This window comes from Lytechinus variegatus, chromosome 6, assembly GCF_018143015.1.
Source record: "Lytechinus variegatus isolate NC3 chromosome 6, Lvar_3.0, whole genome shotgun sequence".
Lineage (NCBI taxonomy): Eukaryota > Metazoa > Echinodermata > Echinoidea > Temnopleuroida > Toxopneustidae > Lytechinus > Lytechinus variegatus.
In genome coordinates, this window is record NC_054745.1 from 14,920,882 (window position 1) to 14,937,093 (window position 16,212).

At 36.3% G+C, this 16,212-nt stretch overlaps 1 protein-coding gene across 2 annotated transcripts; it reads left to right on the plus strand.

Moving 5' to 3' along the window:
- The first annotated feature begins 4,175 nt into the window (after nucleotides 1-4,175).
- Nucleotides 4,176-10,798, plus strand: LOC121417067. Of its 2 annotated transcripts, none has more exons than XM_041610633.1 (5): nucleotides 4,176-4,414; nucleotides 6,873-7,077; nucleotides 7,625-7,705; nucleotides 8,278-8,493; nucleotides 9,877-10,798. In XM_041610633.1, exons 2-5 carry the CDS (start codon nucleotides 6,895-6,897, stop codon nucleotides 9,940-9,942), a joined length of 546 nt encoding a protein of 181 aa, XP_041466567.1. In that variant the 5' UTR covers nucleotides 4,176-4,414; nucleotides 6,873-6,894; the 3' UTR covers nucleotides 9,943-10,798. The 2 variants fall into 2 exon arrangements, with proteins under 2 accessions (XP_041466567.1, XP_041466568.1); XM_041610634.1 differs by having other exon boundaries at nucleotides 4,209-4,419.
- Nucleotides 10,799-16,212: the final 5,414 nt, after the last annotated feature.

The window sequence follows — 16,212 nt, forward strand, 5'->3', positions numbered from 1 at the left end:
CACCCTTAATAGGAAAAATGTGATGGCAGCCATGATGATAGATGTAGCAAATGAAAAAAAGTCTTGAAATAAATAGTGAGTCCTTTGAAAGGTTACATAAAATGTCGCTGACTTTCATTAGATAACTGATGAGTAGCATTCATATTTGTCTATGATATTGAGTCGAGATTCAACAATAGAGGTTTATCTTTCGATGTCTAAAAATGTTTGTAATTATTGTGTAGTGAACAGAAATCAAGTATTTATTAATGGTGTATTTTACTTACTTTAATTGTATTTTTATCATTTCTTTACCTAATTTATTTTTACAAAATATGGAATGATGTTCTTTTCAAAAGCTTTAATGTTGATTTTCGTAATGTGGGAGCGTTTGTGGTCTTGTGGTTCTGGCTCTCCTCTTTCAAACAGAGGGTTGTGGGATCGAATCCTAGCCACGTAGCGTGTCTTCCTTCACGAGGAGATTTACCCACATATGCTGCTCTCAATCCAGGTGACTTGAATGTGTACCCGGCGGGATTGAATCCTTGAATTGACAGCACTGGATTGACTGTTCCGAGCCGAAGCCGGGGTAATAATAACAATGCGCATCGGGATAGATCATTTCTAGATATATGAGGCAACGTAAATCCATGTTATTATTATCATTTTGTTTGACTGCGCAGTGATGACGTTAACTTATTTTAATTTCCAAGGATCTCACTTCAGAACCTTCCAGAAAACTAGATGAGTATTTTTTTAAATCTCTATAAATAGCAGTGAAAATGTTAGACTTTCGACTTATTCTGATACTCTCACACTTTTCTAAATATTTAGAACATTCAAAAAGAGAAATAATAAATTGGATCAGTGGCGTACCTAAGATTTTCTACAAGGGGGCAAATTCTTGCCCCAAAATTTGACAAGCAAAAAAAAGGCTTTCAACCTCAAATATAGGATTCCGTACCAGAAAAAAAGTTGACAAGCAAAAAAAAAGGTCTTCAAGAAATCTCTTGGGGGGGGGCAGGGAAACGTCCTTTGCATGGGTTGTGACTCGTCAGGGGGGCAGTCCCCCCCCCCTTGATACGCTAGTGAATTAGATTAATGTTTTGTAAAGCACTAACCAGAATCATTTTCTGTTGATTAAATATTCAAGATTTTTCCATCGGCCAATCGCAACCACTGTATGTAATGTTAGTGTGCTCTGAAGTACTTTATAATATCACGAATAAATTAGAGTGTATTTAACATGATATATGGGATTTGTTTTGTTTCTTTTTTCTAGTTTTTGTTTTGTGAGTTTTTTCCACAAAGAAGTGATTCTTAGTGAAGGATATGCCCTTTTTTGTTTTAATTACTTTAATCAATAGCAAAGAAAAAATAGAGAAATTCCTACAGAGTTTCACATTTAAGGCCAAGTCCACTCTTAACTAAAAGAATGTTGATTTTAATCAATAGAGAAAAATCAAACAAGCATAACGTAAAAAATTAAATTAAAATCGGATGTAAGATAAGAAAGTTATGGCATTTTACAGTTTCGCTTATTTTTCATCAAAAAAGTTATATGAAGATTTTAGTAACATGCAAATGAGATAGTCGATGACGTCACTCACTATTTCTCTTTTCTTTTGTTTGAATTTTGTAATATTTCGAATTTTACGGATTTCAAATGACATGAATGAAGAACAGTAAAACATCATGTTCACTGAGTGATAAAACTTTGTTTCACATGGCAATGAGATCCGGGGGGGGGGCACTTACATTGACGAGTGGATACTGTAAAATGATGCCCTTGTTACGTACGTAACGTAACAAGGGTGTCAAAAACACTAAAATAATGAAAAAAGGGTATCTATTTTGCTAGGAAAGCTAAGTGTTTAGGGTCAAATTTGCGAGGGTATAAAGAATCAAGACTAAAATGTTTTATAAAGGATGTACTTTTTGCCCCAAGAGTTATGACACTTCAAAGTTTCGCTTATTTCTAACAAAATAGTTATATGAACGAGCCAGTTACATCCAAATGAGAGAGTTGATGATGTCACTCACTCACTATTTCTTTTGTTTTTTATTGTTTGATTTATACAATATTTACATTTTTACGAATTTGACGATTAGGACCTCCTTGCCTGAAGCACAAAATGTTAAAATAATGGAATTCCACCTGTTCAGGGTGGAATGAAACTTCATTTCACATGACAATGACGATAAAATAAAAATATTTCATATTTCAAACAATAAAGAGCAAAAGAAATAGTGAGTGAATGACATCATCGACTCTCTCATTTGGATGTAGCTCGTTCAAATAACTGTTTTTGTTAAATGAAGCGAAATTTTGAAATGTCATAACTTTCTTATTTTACATTCGATTTTGATGAAATTTTCAGTGTTATGCTTGTTGAATTTTTCTCTTTTTATTCAAATCAAGTGTTTGTTGGGGTGGACTTGTCCTTTAACATTTTAAATGTGAATTTTTCTCATAGTTTTCAATTGTGCCTCATTTCCAATATAGACTAAGAGACTTTTCAAAATCATTACTTTCTGTAATAATCTTTTCCTGTTCATTAATTTGCATCACTGTGTTATTTCCAGGTTTTTGGAAGTTTATAATTATTGTAGCCTGAAATTCAGTAAAATTATATTTCTCAACAATATCATATACGATACCCATCGAAAAAAGGATCAAGACAGGCCTTTAACAATGGGTCGTGTGGTCCAGTGGTTAAAGCATTGGATTAATGAATTGCGTTAAATCGCAGTCTGAGTTCGGGTAGGCCCATCGTTGTAGATCGAGCAAGACTCCCTGATGTGACTGCAGGCTCAGGCTTCAGCTCCCCATCTCCACCATTTTTAACGTGTCATGCGTGTGTAGAGCGATATATTTCACTGCCCCTCTCCTTGGATTTGCCTCCCCCAGTTCAAGACCCGCCGTTGCAGAGCAACGATCATCGATGTGATTTCGGGATTAGGAAATCCTTTTTAAGTGCTTCCTCGCATAAAAGGATGCTGTAGACAAGAATGTGCCACTCTTAACGTCCCTTTGTGTTTCTTGACCCACGCGAATTAAAGAGACAATCGTGTCTCCGGACCGTTCAGATACTAATCGAGTAGTCATATGTTTGGAAGATAAGTGGTGTAGGGGTTCTGACTCTTACCTTGTAATAAGATGGGTCGTGTGTTCGAATCCTTACTGCGGCCTAGCGTCCTTTGGCAAAGTGTCAATCCACACTTTGTAATGTGGTAGAGCCTGTATGGTAGGATGCCTAGCAATCGAGTATCTATTTAGACTCTTGTTGGAATACTCCCCGAGGAGTGTAGCAAGTGCATGCATTGCGTGTGGGTACGCTAGGATCCGATGACTGGGTGGTAGTGATTTTTATGTAAAGGGCTTCGAAACATTAAGTACTAAGCGCTAGTATACGGATATAACTATTATTATTGTTATCATTATGATGACACAAGAAGTCCAAGAAAATTAATTTTTATTAAAACGAAAACATTAAAAAAAAATGAGTTGTTTGTTTGCCCAGTAAGGACATTTTTTCTGATTGAAATTCAGGATATGTAATGCACATAAAAATAACTCAACGAACTTCGATCTTGTAAGATAGCAAGTATACATAAGTAAGTACGTAAGAAAGTAATTAAATAAGTATAAGTAAGCTTAAGTGAGTGAGTAAGAAAACGAAGTAGGCATGTCGGAAAGTTAAGTAAGTAAATAGGTAGGTAAATAAGTAAGAGACCACATAATACCCCCACACCTACCACGGATGACAACTCTGTTGATGACCTCCTATCTAGACATGCGCTCACTTCGAAATCTGAAACCTGTCCGCTTTTTTTAAAGTGAAAGTATACTGTCGCAAATGAGTTCCATTACTATGCTTAGGACTGTATACTGTCATGTAATCTCTTTTAGTATGCTTGACCAATGTGGATTTCTTCTTTAACTGGACGTTCTCTCTTGACTCACAAATCTAGCATTCATTTCGCTGTGCTTCGCGCATTTTAACAAAAGGCGCCCATAAAGGGCGTTAACTAATCCGTCGTTTCGAGTAACGATGTCATTCTCCGCAACCTTCTCAAACAATGCGTGGATCGATACATGTCTTGTGCGTGTGTGTGCTTGTGTGTGCTTCACTTAGCGTGGCGTCGCGTATTGCATTTTCATGCCTATTGACAGAAATCATACATAGACGCGCGCACACCACACACACACACACCGGAGCTACTTACTTTTTACTTGCGAATGAAACTTATCTCAAGAAATGTTCGGAGCGTAAAAGCAAAGTTGGGCAGGAAACTCAACGAAATTCCATAACACGTTTCAAAGTCTAAATCGTATAATACATATTCCATCTTTATTCCAATTCCAAAGGACAATATTTGGATATACATCGCCGAAAGGTCTCCTTGGACTCCGGGCTTCATTATTAACTTGGTAAGGTATTTTGTCTTTATTTTCAGAAAATTGTATATGCTGTGTTGACAAATACTAAACGAACAAAATTTTATGCATGTATATAAATTGTGAAAATATATATATATACTTCACTAGCATGACTAGTATATCATGCAGTTTTGAAATTGATCCAGTACATTGCTCGTACGTACTTATATGTATATCATTAATTTAAAATAACATACATGTACGCTATGTGCTGCTTATTAGGTTGTGTGTATTCCACTGATGCTGCATCCTGCAATAAGTGCTGATTTACAATATCGACAAAGATGATAATAATGGTTACGATGATGAACGAATGAAGTGTCAATATCGAGGATGAAGTTGAAAAAAATAATGGGGGTGGGGGGACGAATATAACGACGATGGTGACGACAATCATGTACCCATTGACAACAACCACAAATGCTGATAATAGTGATCATCTTGGTGATGATGGTGATGATGATGATGATGATGATGATGATGATGGTGATGATGGTGATGATGATGATGATGATGATGATGATGATGGTGATGATGATGACGATGATGATGTTGTTGATGATGATGATGATGGTGATGATGATGATGATGGTAATGATGATGATGATGATGATGTTGTTGATGATGATGGTGATGATGATGACGATGATGGTGGTGGAGATGATGATGATGATGGTGGTGATGATGGCGATGATAATGATAACGATTATGGTGGTGGTGATGACGATAATGATATGATGGTGATAATTATGATGATGATGATGGTGGTGTTGTTGATGATGATGATGGTGGTGGTGTTGATCATGATGATGTTGATGATACAGAGGTTGATGAGGGTGATGACCACATTGATGACTTTTGAAATGTTTGTTGGTGACAAATATGATAATGGCTATCGTTTGTGTTAACGGCTATGATAACATCGGATAGGAAAAAGGCTACATTTTAATTCTGTTTATTAAAGAAAATGAAATTACACTTATAATACAAAGGCGTAACAGCGTAAATGAACTATCCATAAAAAAATATTTACGTCAAATGATGATTTTGTTCATTTTTTGTCATTAATTTCGGACACTTATCATGCTTACAGGTGGAATTCCTGGTTTTTATTAGCTCAAGTATAAGGTATACATGTAATTTCCCAGAGTAACTTTGTTATTTAACTTAATTTTCACCAAGATGGGCACTAATTGGATCGTTCTTGTACTCATGAACTCGATTTCTTTTTTTTATTCGAACACCTATCATCATAGTGATCTGAAAGAAATTAAAATTCATCTTATTCACCATGACTCACAGGCCAAAACATCGGCTATAGATACAAGTCATGTGGAGTGTGTATTAGGCCTATATATATATATACCATTTGACTGGTGTATATGAAAGAGGCCATTCATCCTCTTCACACGGTTCATTCATCTAACCCTAAGTCAGATAACCGGTTGAGTGCCTTTGAATTATTGTCCATTCTTACTGACCCACTGGTGGATGGCAATTCGTGTCCATCCGATTCCAGAGAAAGATTAATCTATCCGGACAGAATATTTCATTAGACTGCTGTGCAAGCCCTTCACTTGAGTTAAGGGTCTGAATGTGCAGCCTACTCATGCCTTATGTACTGTAAGCCCTCTCGCTCAGACAGCAAGTTTTGTACATGTATGTGCTAGTCTTTGCGCGGAGACACACTCGCTAATCAAAGTTTCAAACAGGGTCTATGCCTGCAAACTAATCTTCCACTTTTCAAGACCAGGGGCCTGTTGCATAAAACTTTTTACCTGAGAAAAATCTGGTAAAAACTGAAAACTAAGGTTAGTCTGATTTCTGCCATTGACTTTAACACAGGGCAAAAACTCCGGTAAAAACAACCTGAGTTTTCTCAGGTAAAAAGTTTTATGCAACGGGCTCCAGTAGTTTATAAATCCGCGTCTTGTACAGGAAGGGGAAACTATATCCTTACGACTTTTCGACGTTTCTATCTTCCCATTCCAACAGATAAGCACTTTGGGGATCTTTGAGAAAGGCTACAAGACTTTGTACTGTATTTTTTTTCAAAGCTTCACGTCATTAAAAAAAATCAAAATAAGAAGGGGGGTCAACTTAAGTCCTTGCCCACATTTGGAAATAAACCCGAAACATCGCCATTGTAAGCGTTAGGATTATCCCACTGCGTCACACTGACGAGTTGCTCGAGTTGTGCTTGCCTAGCATAGCAATTAATTAATACGTGTATTGTAAATGTAAACCGTTGAATAATTTTGAGTCTGAAATGTTCTGGTATGAAAGACCATGACTCCATCAAACCAGGAAAAAAACGAATTCTCCCTGGTATGTTGGGGTCAGTCTGCATGAGCCCCTTGCTAACACAAGCATGACAAGCTCACCGGTCTTACCCATTAATGTTGCTAATGTTGTGTGTATTCATCTCTTTATTTTCTAAACATTTCAGGATTTGTGATCAACCTCCAACCATGGGGATTAGACGACAGTTCATTGGCTTCACCGGAGCCGTACAGATTCTTCTGACTCTTGTCATGTTTTCCATGGGTTCAACGCTCTCCGACCTGTCCGTGGTCCAGAATGCCGTCCAAGGGTCCTCAGAGGACAGTATCAACAGCATGGCCATTGGCGTTCCTCTCTGGGGCGGGATCCTAGTAAGTACAAACTCTGCAGTTTTTCATGTTCCTACATGTAGGGCAGTGTGATGATTGCGATATTCATGGTGATTAGTGTAATGGGATCCTGTTAAGTAGTTACTCTTTAGTTCTTTAAGGATCAGTATCAACAACAAGTTTATTGTCGTTCTCTAGGATATGATTTTGTTTAGGACTAAATCTGCATTTCTCCGTTTTCATATATGAAGTTGTATCTCATGGCAGTTGGTGTCCCCCTCTGCAGGAGCGGTTCTAGACTAAAAGTTTTGGTTGGGCATCTCCTGACTTGGGAAATATTGGACGTTAGTTTCTTCAGTACAATAAAAATGGCATAGTGTCGGCTGCCTTATAATGACCAAGCAATCAGTTCCCAGCTCCTTAAAAATCATCTCCCAGGCCTTGAAAACTAATTCTTAATACTATACTATGTGTCCATTCATAGTTATACTATAAAATAGGTAAAAGGGATTAGACCAAGACCTTTTTGTAAGAAATTTGCGTGAATTCATCGGACATTGTTGCAAGCGCTTTACTTTTTCTTTTCTAGATTCTGATGTGCGGAGCTGGAAACATTGTCGAGGCTTTTACTGCTAGGTCAAGCCGGAAGCGATCAAATGACGTCCTACCGGTAAGTCTGTCCGGGTTATATTGAGCCCATTTTTATCGTAATACATTTATCAAAGCATAAACGAGATATGGCTCATTGATTCTTAGGAACAAATATTTTTTCGGTTATTTTTGGTCCGATCTTCTTTTTCTCACTATACTCTGTAAACAGGGGCGGATCCAGAATTTTTTCGAAAAAGGGGCACATTTTTCCGATGAATTACTTGGACAAGCAACCCCGCCCCCCCCCCTCCAAAGGAGGGTTTAACTTAAGGGTGTTTCGTCCACGAAAAAAAAATGAAGTGTGCCGCTCCCCTTTCAAAAGGGGGAGCACATTTTGTTTTAACGGCATTTTTACATTACAAATTTTAATTGTACCTCTCAAGGGGGAGGGGCACGGGTCTGCTGTGTCCTCCCCCGGATCCGCCAGTGTCTGTAATAATTGTACATTTTCCTGAAAATCGCTCTTGCAGGTGTCATTCGTAATTTTGTTAAAATGATTTACATTGCTGTGTAAGTTTTGTTTAAATTCTCTGAACAACTCCATAGTTTATCTTTAACTAATGTAGCATTTTTATCTTCAAACATTTTCAGTGTTCGATCGGAGCTCTGTGTGCCAACATGGTCGCCTTCGTGGTCACTGGCAACATCATCGGTCTCTTCGCGTGGTCCATCTACGAAGTCGCTTCGACGTTTGTCGTCGCTATCTCTACCGTGCTCGTGTCAGCCAGTATTATCTTCATCATGTCTCTGTTGGCTATGTTCGTGGATTGCATGACTGTGTGCCTTACTAGCGGACCTGCTCCACCAGTGAGTTACTCTAAAAAATATACCTCTTCACTCAAGGGGATATTCCACAAATATTTAAGTGTGACTTGAAGGGGAAGTTCGTCCTGAAAAAAAGTTAATTGTAAAATAAAAGAATATTTTTTTTAATACTGGCGAATGTTTATCGACAATCCATTAAAGATTTGAAAAGTTACTAGATTTTTTTAGGATGTTTTAAGAGAGCGGCTTTCTGTGTATCGTGAATCTATAAAAAAATCAGTAAATGTCGTTTAAAAAGGTAAATGATTTTTACAGTATCTTCACTATTTCAAAGGACAGATAATTTCCCGCCCTCTCCAGAAAGCAAAAAAAGTAGTCCTGACCCATTGCAAAAATGAAATTCCTGCATTTTAAATAAGGCCCTACATAACAAATGGAACCTCTACTCTATACCACATCACAAACCTAAAACGTTAAATTCTTAGGTTTCTTGATATTTGCAATAGTTTCTCAACCCTTCAATATTTGTAATCATTTTAACTGGTATTTCGTACAATAAACGTTTCGTCAGGTTGAATCTAACTTTTAATTCAGAGTTGTGCAAAATCATCAAATTGGTTATATCATTCTAAGAGGAGGCGCGTTACCATGGTCACTGTGCAAGATTGCAAAGCGAACAAGAGCTATTTCTAACCCTCCGCCGTGATTCTCAAAGATAAAACATCTGTCTAACTTGCCGCAAGCCGAAGAGTCTCCGTATCGCTATCATATTTTGACTGTGGATAATTCTATATATGCCTGCCTTTGGTATACACTTTCCATTAAAAAAAACCCCCAAAAGTTGGTTAAAAATGAACCGACCAACTGTTGGTAAAAGAGCCCGAATTCATTTTACATGCAACTTATAAGTTGTTGAAATCAATAATGAGTGTAGGTCCATTCTTGACAAACTTGCAATAATGATTATTGCTAAATTCGTAGGTGTGTAAATGTTAGGTGTATATATTGGTCAAAAGTTGGACTTGTAGCATATTACAGTGTACGATCACATGGTCCTATCTTACAAAGAGTTGCGATTGATCAAATCAACCACAACTATGGAAAACGAGCAACGACAACATCCGAAATGTACGTTACTTTAAAAGATTTTATAGATGTGCTGTAAATTCATGCATTCAATGTTTTCTTGAAAATTCAGCGTGCTTCACTTTGTTTTCAAAGGACATTGTGCAAATATCCTGTAAAAATTAGAACATTGATGTATCTCCATACAGTTGAGATTGATTGGATCAATCGTAACTCTTCGTAAGACGGGACCCAGAAGGCAGGAAATGAAATAGACCTACTCATTTTTTGATAAGTGATTGAGGACTAACATGGCAAAATCACATAAACCACGATAATTTTTTATATTTTTACTTACAGAGACCATACATTGTCGACTATGATCTGCCTCCAGCTCGCGGCGTCGGACATGGCTACAAAGCATGATGGGATACCATATGTCATGACTACAAGGGAGCAATGAACTTTGTGGTCTTGAACGCTTAACTTGGAGGTGGTTGCAAATTGGCAACAGCACATTACAGATAACTCACATCAATGTGCAAATCACATAGTACTGTTTAAGGGGAATCCCCCTGAAGGGAATTGTATGAAAGAAATGAGAAAAATCAAGTAAGTAGACAGTGAACGCTAATGCGCCAAACAATTTTTTTTTTATAAATACAAACAAATGTTTTCACTTAAGCTGTGAGGATCTGAGATTGACCACATAATTCATTTAAATGTGTTAAGGTATGGCAAGAAGAATCTTCTCTTTCTCTCAAGTTTTATTTAGAAATTACAAGATATAAGCTAGGGTTTCAATCACAACCAGAGGAAAAACTTGCTTTGGATGCGGGAACCACATGTCCTGAAAGAGGAAGTGCATAAAAAACCTAAAAAGTTGTCCTTCCTAATTGTCAATATCTACTTATCAAGTTACTGCTTTGACATTTAGATTTATTCCGGTGTTGATTTCATTATTTCAAATAGCAATATCTTTCTTCTTTTACATTTCACCAAACTATTCCAATATTTCTCCCTTTTTTTAACAAAAAAAAACTTTATTACCAAATTTAGATTCCCTTTTAAGAATTAAATATCCCAAAATAACTCTATGGAGCAAGTTACCTATCTGATTAACAAGAAACTAGCGATAATCGACTGAGGATATATGAAGTAATCTTCGAAATAGTCATCTATAATAATATGTTTTTACTTTTACTTCGTCAAAAGGGGCGCTGTTTATTTCAACATCCACATGCCTTTGGCAGTTGTCACCCGCATCATATATATGCAAAAATTCCTGAATGGATTTATCTAAAGTGTATTGTCTGATATATATATATTATAAGTGTGTGTGCAGCTTCTTCTTTATACAAGGGAGATAAGTTGTATTGGTGTTATGTGTTCGCCTATTGTGTTACAGTGTAGTAGAATGTTGGCTTCATTCGTTAATGCAGTTATTTGTTACTTGAATGTAAATATTTTTTGAACACCTTTCTATGGTTTGGGTTAGTTTTCATTAACATTTCTTTCATAAAACTTACTCAAACTCATTAATTTACTTATTTATGTTATCATTTAAGATAAAAAGTATTATAATAATATTGATGACAATAGAATCATAATAGTTTGTGTTCTTGTTATTGCTGTTTGTTGTCATTTGTTATCATTATCATTACTTAAAAAAATGTTTGTGTTCATGCTGCTCATAATGAACGTCAAATTACCGAGTCAAATTTATTCTCGGCCATTCACGAATTCAGTATTCTATTTATCTAAAAGATAATAAATGTCCATGCACATTTTGTATACAGCCCTATGTAATGTACAAAACAATTCAGAATAAGAGTTATTAATAAGTTATTAATATGATCTAACATTTCTTTTAATCGAAATCTATATTGGCCTACTTTTATATTCACTGAATACCTTGATATATTCATTTTTTTATCATGATTTGTTTTCGTCATTGTAGAGCCTAATCTCATTTTCGAATGCCTAGTCTGATTAAATGAAATAAATTGTGTATTTGTTTTCATATACTGTACATGTATATATATCACTGTTTGGTATTTATCTAAAACTTTCTCAAGGCGTCTATCCCTCATTCCCACTACAGTGCACTGTAAAAATTGTGGTGTTAAAACTGACACCAATTGGTGTTAAAAGAGGACCACACCCTGAGGTGTTAAAATAACACCCTAGAGATTGAACATAACACCAAAGAGTGTAAATGTAACCATAGGTGTTGTATTAACAACCATAGGTGTAAAACTGACACCACCAATTTAACACCGGTGTAAAATAAATGGCGTGGTCCTCTATGTACACCGGTTAACACCACAGTTTTTGCTGTGTGCAATAATTTAAGACTGACCTTTCGTTGCTTATCGAGAAAATCTTGTAGCCGCCCCCCCCAAAAAAAAGCAATGAAAAGGATTGCCACGCCTGACCTCAAGAAATGACAATATCAGGACCCTGTCTTACAAAGAGTTACACAGCAAAAATGTGGTGTTAACCGGTGTATATAGAGGACCACACCAGTTATTTTACACCGGTGTTAAATAGGTGTTATTACAACACCTATGGTTGTTGCATTAACACTCTTTGGTGCTATGTTCAATCTCTAGGGTGTTATTTTAACACCTCAGGGTGCGATCCTCTATTAACACCAATTGGTGTCAGTTTTAACACCGCAGTTTTTACAGTGTACGATTGATCCGATCAATCGTCATAATGGAAAAACCAGCAATGTCATTACCTAAAATTACATGTTTGTCCGAAGTATTTTCTAGAAATGATATATATTCATACATTCACTGTTTTCTTGACAATTCAGTATGATTCTCTTTGTTTTCAAAGGAAATTGAGCAAATTTCCGAACGGAAAATTTATGGCATTGATGGATTTCCATATACGTTGGATTGATTGGATCGATCGTAACTCTTTGTAAGATGGGGCCCCGATACTCTTTGATAGATTCCCTTGATTGCAAGTAAAACTTGCTAAACCCATGGGCCCGTATTCTGAAGTTGGGTTTAACTTAAACTGAGGTTTGAAGTTGTGGTTTAAGTATGGACAGCCAATTGTTACATAATCACTAACGGTATAGAGACATTAAACTTTAGCTCATTCGGCTCTCAAATCATTTATAATTGTGTAGGAAGTATAAATAAATGATTGTCTTCACCATCGATAAATCAGGAAAGAGCACAGTAAACATAAGAAACATACAACTTAATAAAAATTTTGATACTTTTGGTTTTCCATACTTAAACCACAACTTTAAACCTGACTTCAGAATACGGGCCATGTAGTTTGGAGAAAGGCTACTATTAAAGCAATTGCGAACATTACTAACAAGTATTGCATATATAGCGCCCCTTACATTTTAAATCTTTCCCGGTTACTAACCCATAATGCAATTTAACATTCTGAGCAGTGAAATCTTGTAATATGCAGTTGGGAAGATTTAAGACCGCATTCTTGCAAATCTCCTATACTGTAAAGTGTACTTATCATTTTCCCATCTGCATGTAGGTCTACTTTAAAGATGCACATTCTTACCATAATAACCGCTTTTACTAAGATTTTTTTTTCTCATCTCGAAACATTCGTTCTGAGAAAATAAAGAAAAATGCAGGTGGGTTCCATTGCATGGTAAACGCATTGAGGGGGGATGGAGCTCGCAATAACACAGAACTAAAACAAATTCTCACCAGTTGTTCCTGTCTCATCTCCTTTTTCTTGATTTATTTAAGAACTTTCCACTTTAATCATAATCAAATCTGTTCAGTGACAGTATATGAACTGTTTAAAAAAAGGGCATCATGGCAGTTTTCTTTAAGTTCGTTTTTACACACTGTAGAAACCAAAGTTTGTTTTCTTTGTCTATGTATCCAACTCTCTTTCTTTCCCCATCACAACACTTCATTCGTATCATCGTTCCCCTGTCTCAACCTCTCTCTCTCTCTTTCCTCTCTCATACACACATATTTTTTTTGTTTTGAATAATGTTTTTATTCTGATTTCATGAACAAATAGTTACATAACATTTCAATTTAACATTTCAAATCATATATAATACTTTACACTTCATATTTTCACTTTTTTTCCACTAACTAACAAAATCATGAGTCATCATTATCTTAAAAAAACAACAACAATGAAATCAGTTATTGTAAAAATGCTTAAAGACCAAACTTCCCCCTCCCCCACCACAAACACACCCAAACACACACACACACCCAACACACCACTGCCCAGAAGATCTGCTCACACTCATTATAAATAAATCATGTTTAAAGTACAAAACAATTCGATGAACAATTTTGAATATAACAAATATACAATTACAATAACTCACAATTACTCGCACGCACACACACACACACACCCTCTCGCCCCTCTCCCTCTCTCGTCATCTCTCGTATAGTGTACATGCAGCTTTATGGGGAAGATAGAAAAGCAAGAAAGCAGGACTTGTCGCACTCTTTTGTCTGATATCTGAACAGATATGTTTTATTCGTAATATCATAGCCCCGAACTCTTGAAAAGGATTGGCGAAAAGAAGTGATGCGCCTGCAAACATGTATCGGATCAAAATGAGAGCAGAGATTTAACGAATGTTATTGAAGGGGAAAGTTCATTCTGAAGAAATGTCTGCTGTAAAAAGTAGCAGAAAAAAATAATTGACAAATATTGGTGAGGATTCGAGAAAAATCCATTAAAGATTAAGAAAGCTATTAGAATTTTAAATTTATGATTTGTGACGTCATAAAGCTGCACATTTGTCTGTTTTAATAAATATTGCATAAATTTCATATTTCCATGGTTTGTGATGACTTCTTTTTGTCTTCTTTTTAAGAACGGGTGTGAAATGATTGTCAATGAATATGAGCTTGACGAGGGTACAGTAAAAACCATTTCAATTCTGAGAAAATTACGTTTCAATATTTTACCATATACGATATGTAGGAAAGCTGCTCGCGTATGACATCAAAAATCAAACAATTCGAATTCTAATAGCTCTTTGCATTCTTTGATGTATTCTCTCAAACCTTCGGCAATATTTATATTTTCTTTTCTGCTGTTTTTGCAATAGCGTTGTTTGCCAGGGTGAAATTCCTCTTTAAATATTCCATCTCTTAACCTTTGTATTATCAGCACATTTGTACCTTCAAGATGATTCCCGTTCTTTGACCAATCCTTTTATAGAGTGTACCCCGAAAGTTATATATTAACAAAATCAATATGATCAATGAAAGACATAATTATGATTGTATAAGCTAGAGAATATCTACTAAAAAAATCGTTCCATTTTATCAGTTTTTGAGCATGATTCTACTCATCATCAAGTTACGTGATTAAAACCTAGAATGTAGTCAAGTTTACGTATAATATAATTCAAAAAGTAGATTTCTGATAGCAATCTTACTTAGACTGAAAATGAAACTTTAACCACGTGGCTGCATTTATTTCTTTGACTGTGAAGTTTTACCATTTATAATCTATTGGATATAGGCCTCTACAAGTCCTTTAAGCCAATAATGACTAAGACATAATTGAGACTAGTTAAAATCAACGAGTGAAATAAACACATTTTTCATAAATATTTCCAAAACTACGACGCTAAATATGAAAATAAAAAATCTAAATAATGTTACAGTCCTACCAACGAAACCTAATTCAGACCGATTAAAAATGGGTTTCATGACATTTTCTCCGGCGACAATTGCTCCGATGGAAAATTTTCACGTCAAGACAAACATAAAATAAGACTTAACTTCCAACACTTAATGAATCCTGTAATCCTTATCTGTGCATTATTCAGACCCAAAAAATTGTATTGCCTATATGCTCTCTGATGAGATATTAGGAGGTTTTCGCATTGTATACGGGGAAACCCTCTACAACGTACCGATTCCTTTGAAATGCACTAAAAATCACAAAGTAGAGCTGAGAGAGGCTTTTGTCGAAAGTTGGTGGCCTGGGACAGCAGATCATCCGAAGATTTGCACCGGGCAAATAATTGCAAATATTTCGTTGCTCGGAGTCGAGAGATTTCGACGCTGTCCCGGACTCCCGGTCCACCAACTTTCGACAGAAGCATCTCGGCTCTCCATTGTGATTTGAATTGGATTTTCCAAAGGGAACGATGCGTTGTCGAGAGCTTCTCCGAAGTAAATGGGAAAACTACGTAATAAACCGGAGCAAATGACGCAGGTCCTGGGGGTGTTTCACAAAGATTTAAGCATGACTTAGGTCGCACTTAAATGTCGACGCGTACATGATATGCAACGCGCAATCTTATTGATCAATACGCAGTAGTGCGCGTCCTCTTGGCATGATCTGACCAATGCTGTCATGCCTTTTATACTGCGCGCAACTAGACATTTAAGTGCGACTCTAAGTCATACTTAAATCTTTGTGAAACACCCCCCTGAGCAAATGTCGTGTCACCCCAAAATGACATAGTTTGCTGTAAGTGGAATCGGTTTGGTTGGTCTTACTGTAACACATTTAACCACGACACCATGAGTTGCATATCAAGAAGACTTACACATATTATACATTTATCAAAAAAATGGGGCGTTGCAAGAAACTTGCGATCCTTTTGCAAGTCTATTTTCGTTCCCGAAGTCAAGCATATGCCGTGCAATTAATTGCAAATTTGCGATTGATTGCTAATCTTGGGCCCGTTGCAGAAAG

Excerpts from the sequence above, each read along its gene's own strand:
- LOC121417067 (XM_041610633.1), top strand. The coding sequence starts at position 6,895 with ATGGGGATTAGACGACAGTTCATTGGCTTCACCGGAGCCGTACAGATT. Across the intron at positions 7,078-7,624 it reads CTCTCTGGGGCGGGATCCTA|ATTCTGATGTGCGGAGCTGG; the intron begins GTAAGTACAAAC and ends TTTCTTTTCTAG. Across the intron at positions 7,706-8,277 it reads GATCAAATGACGTCCTACCG|TGTTCGATCGGAGCTCTGTG; the intron begins GTAAGTCTGTCC and ends AAACATTTTCAG.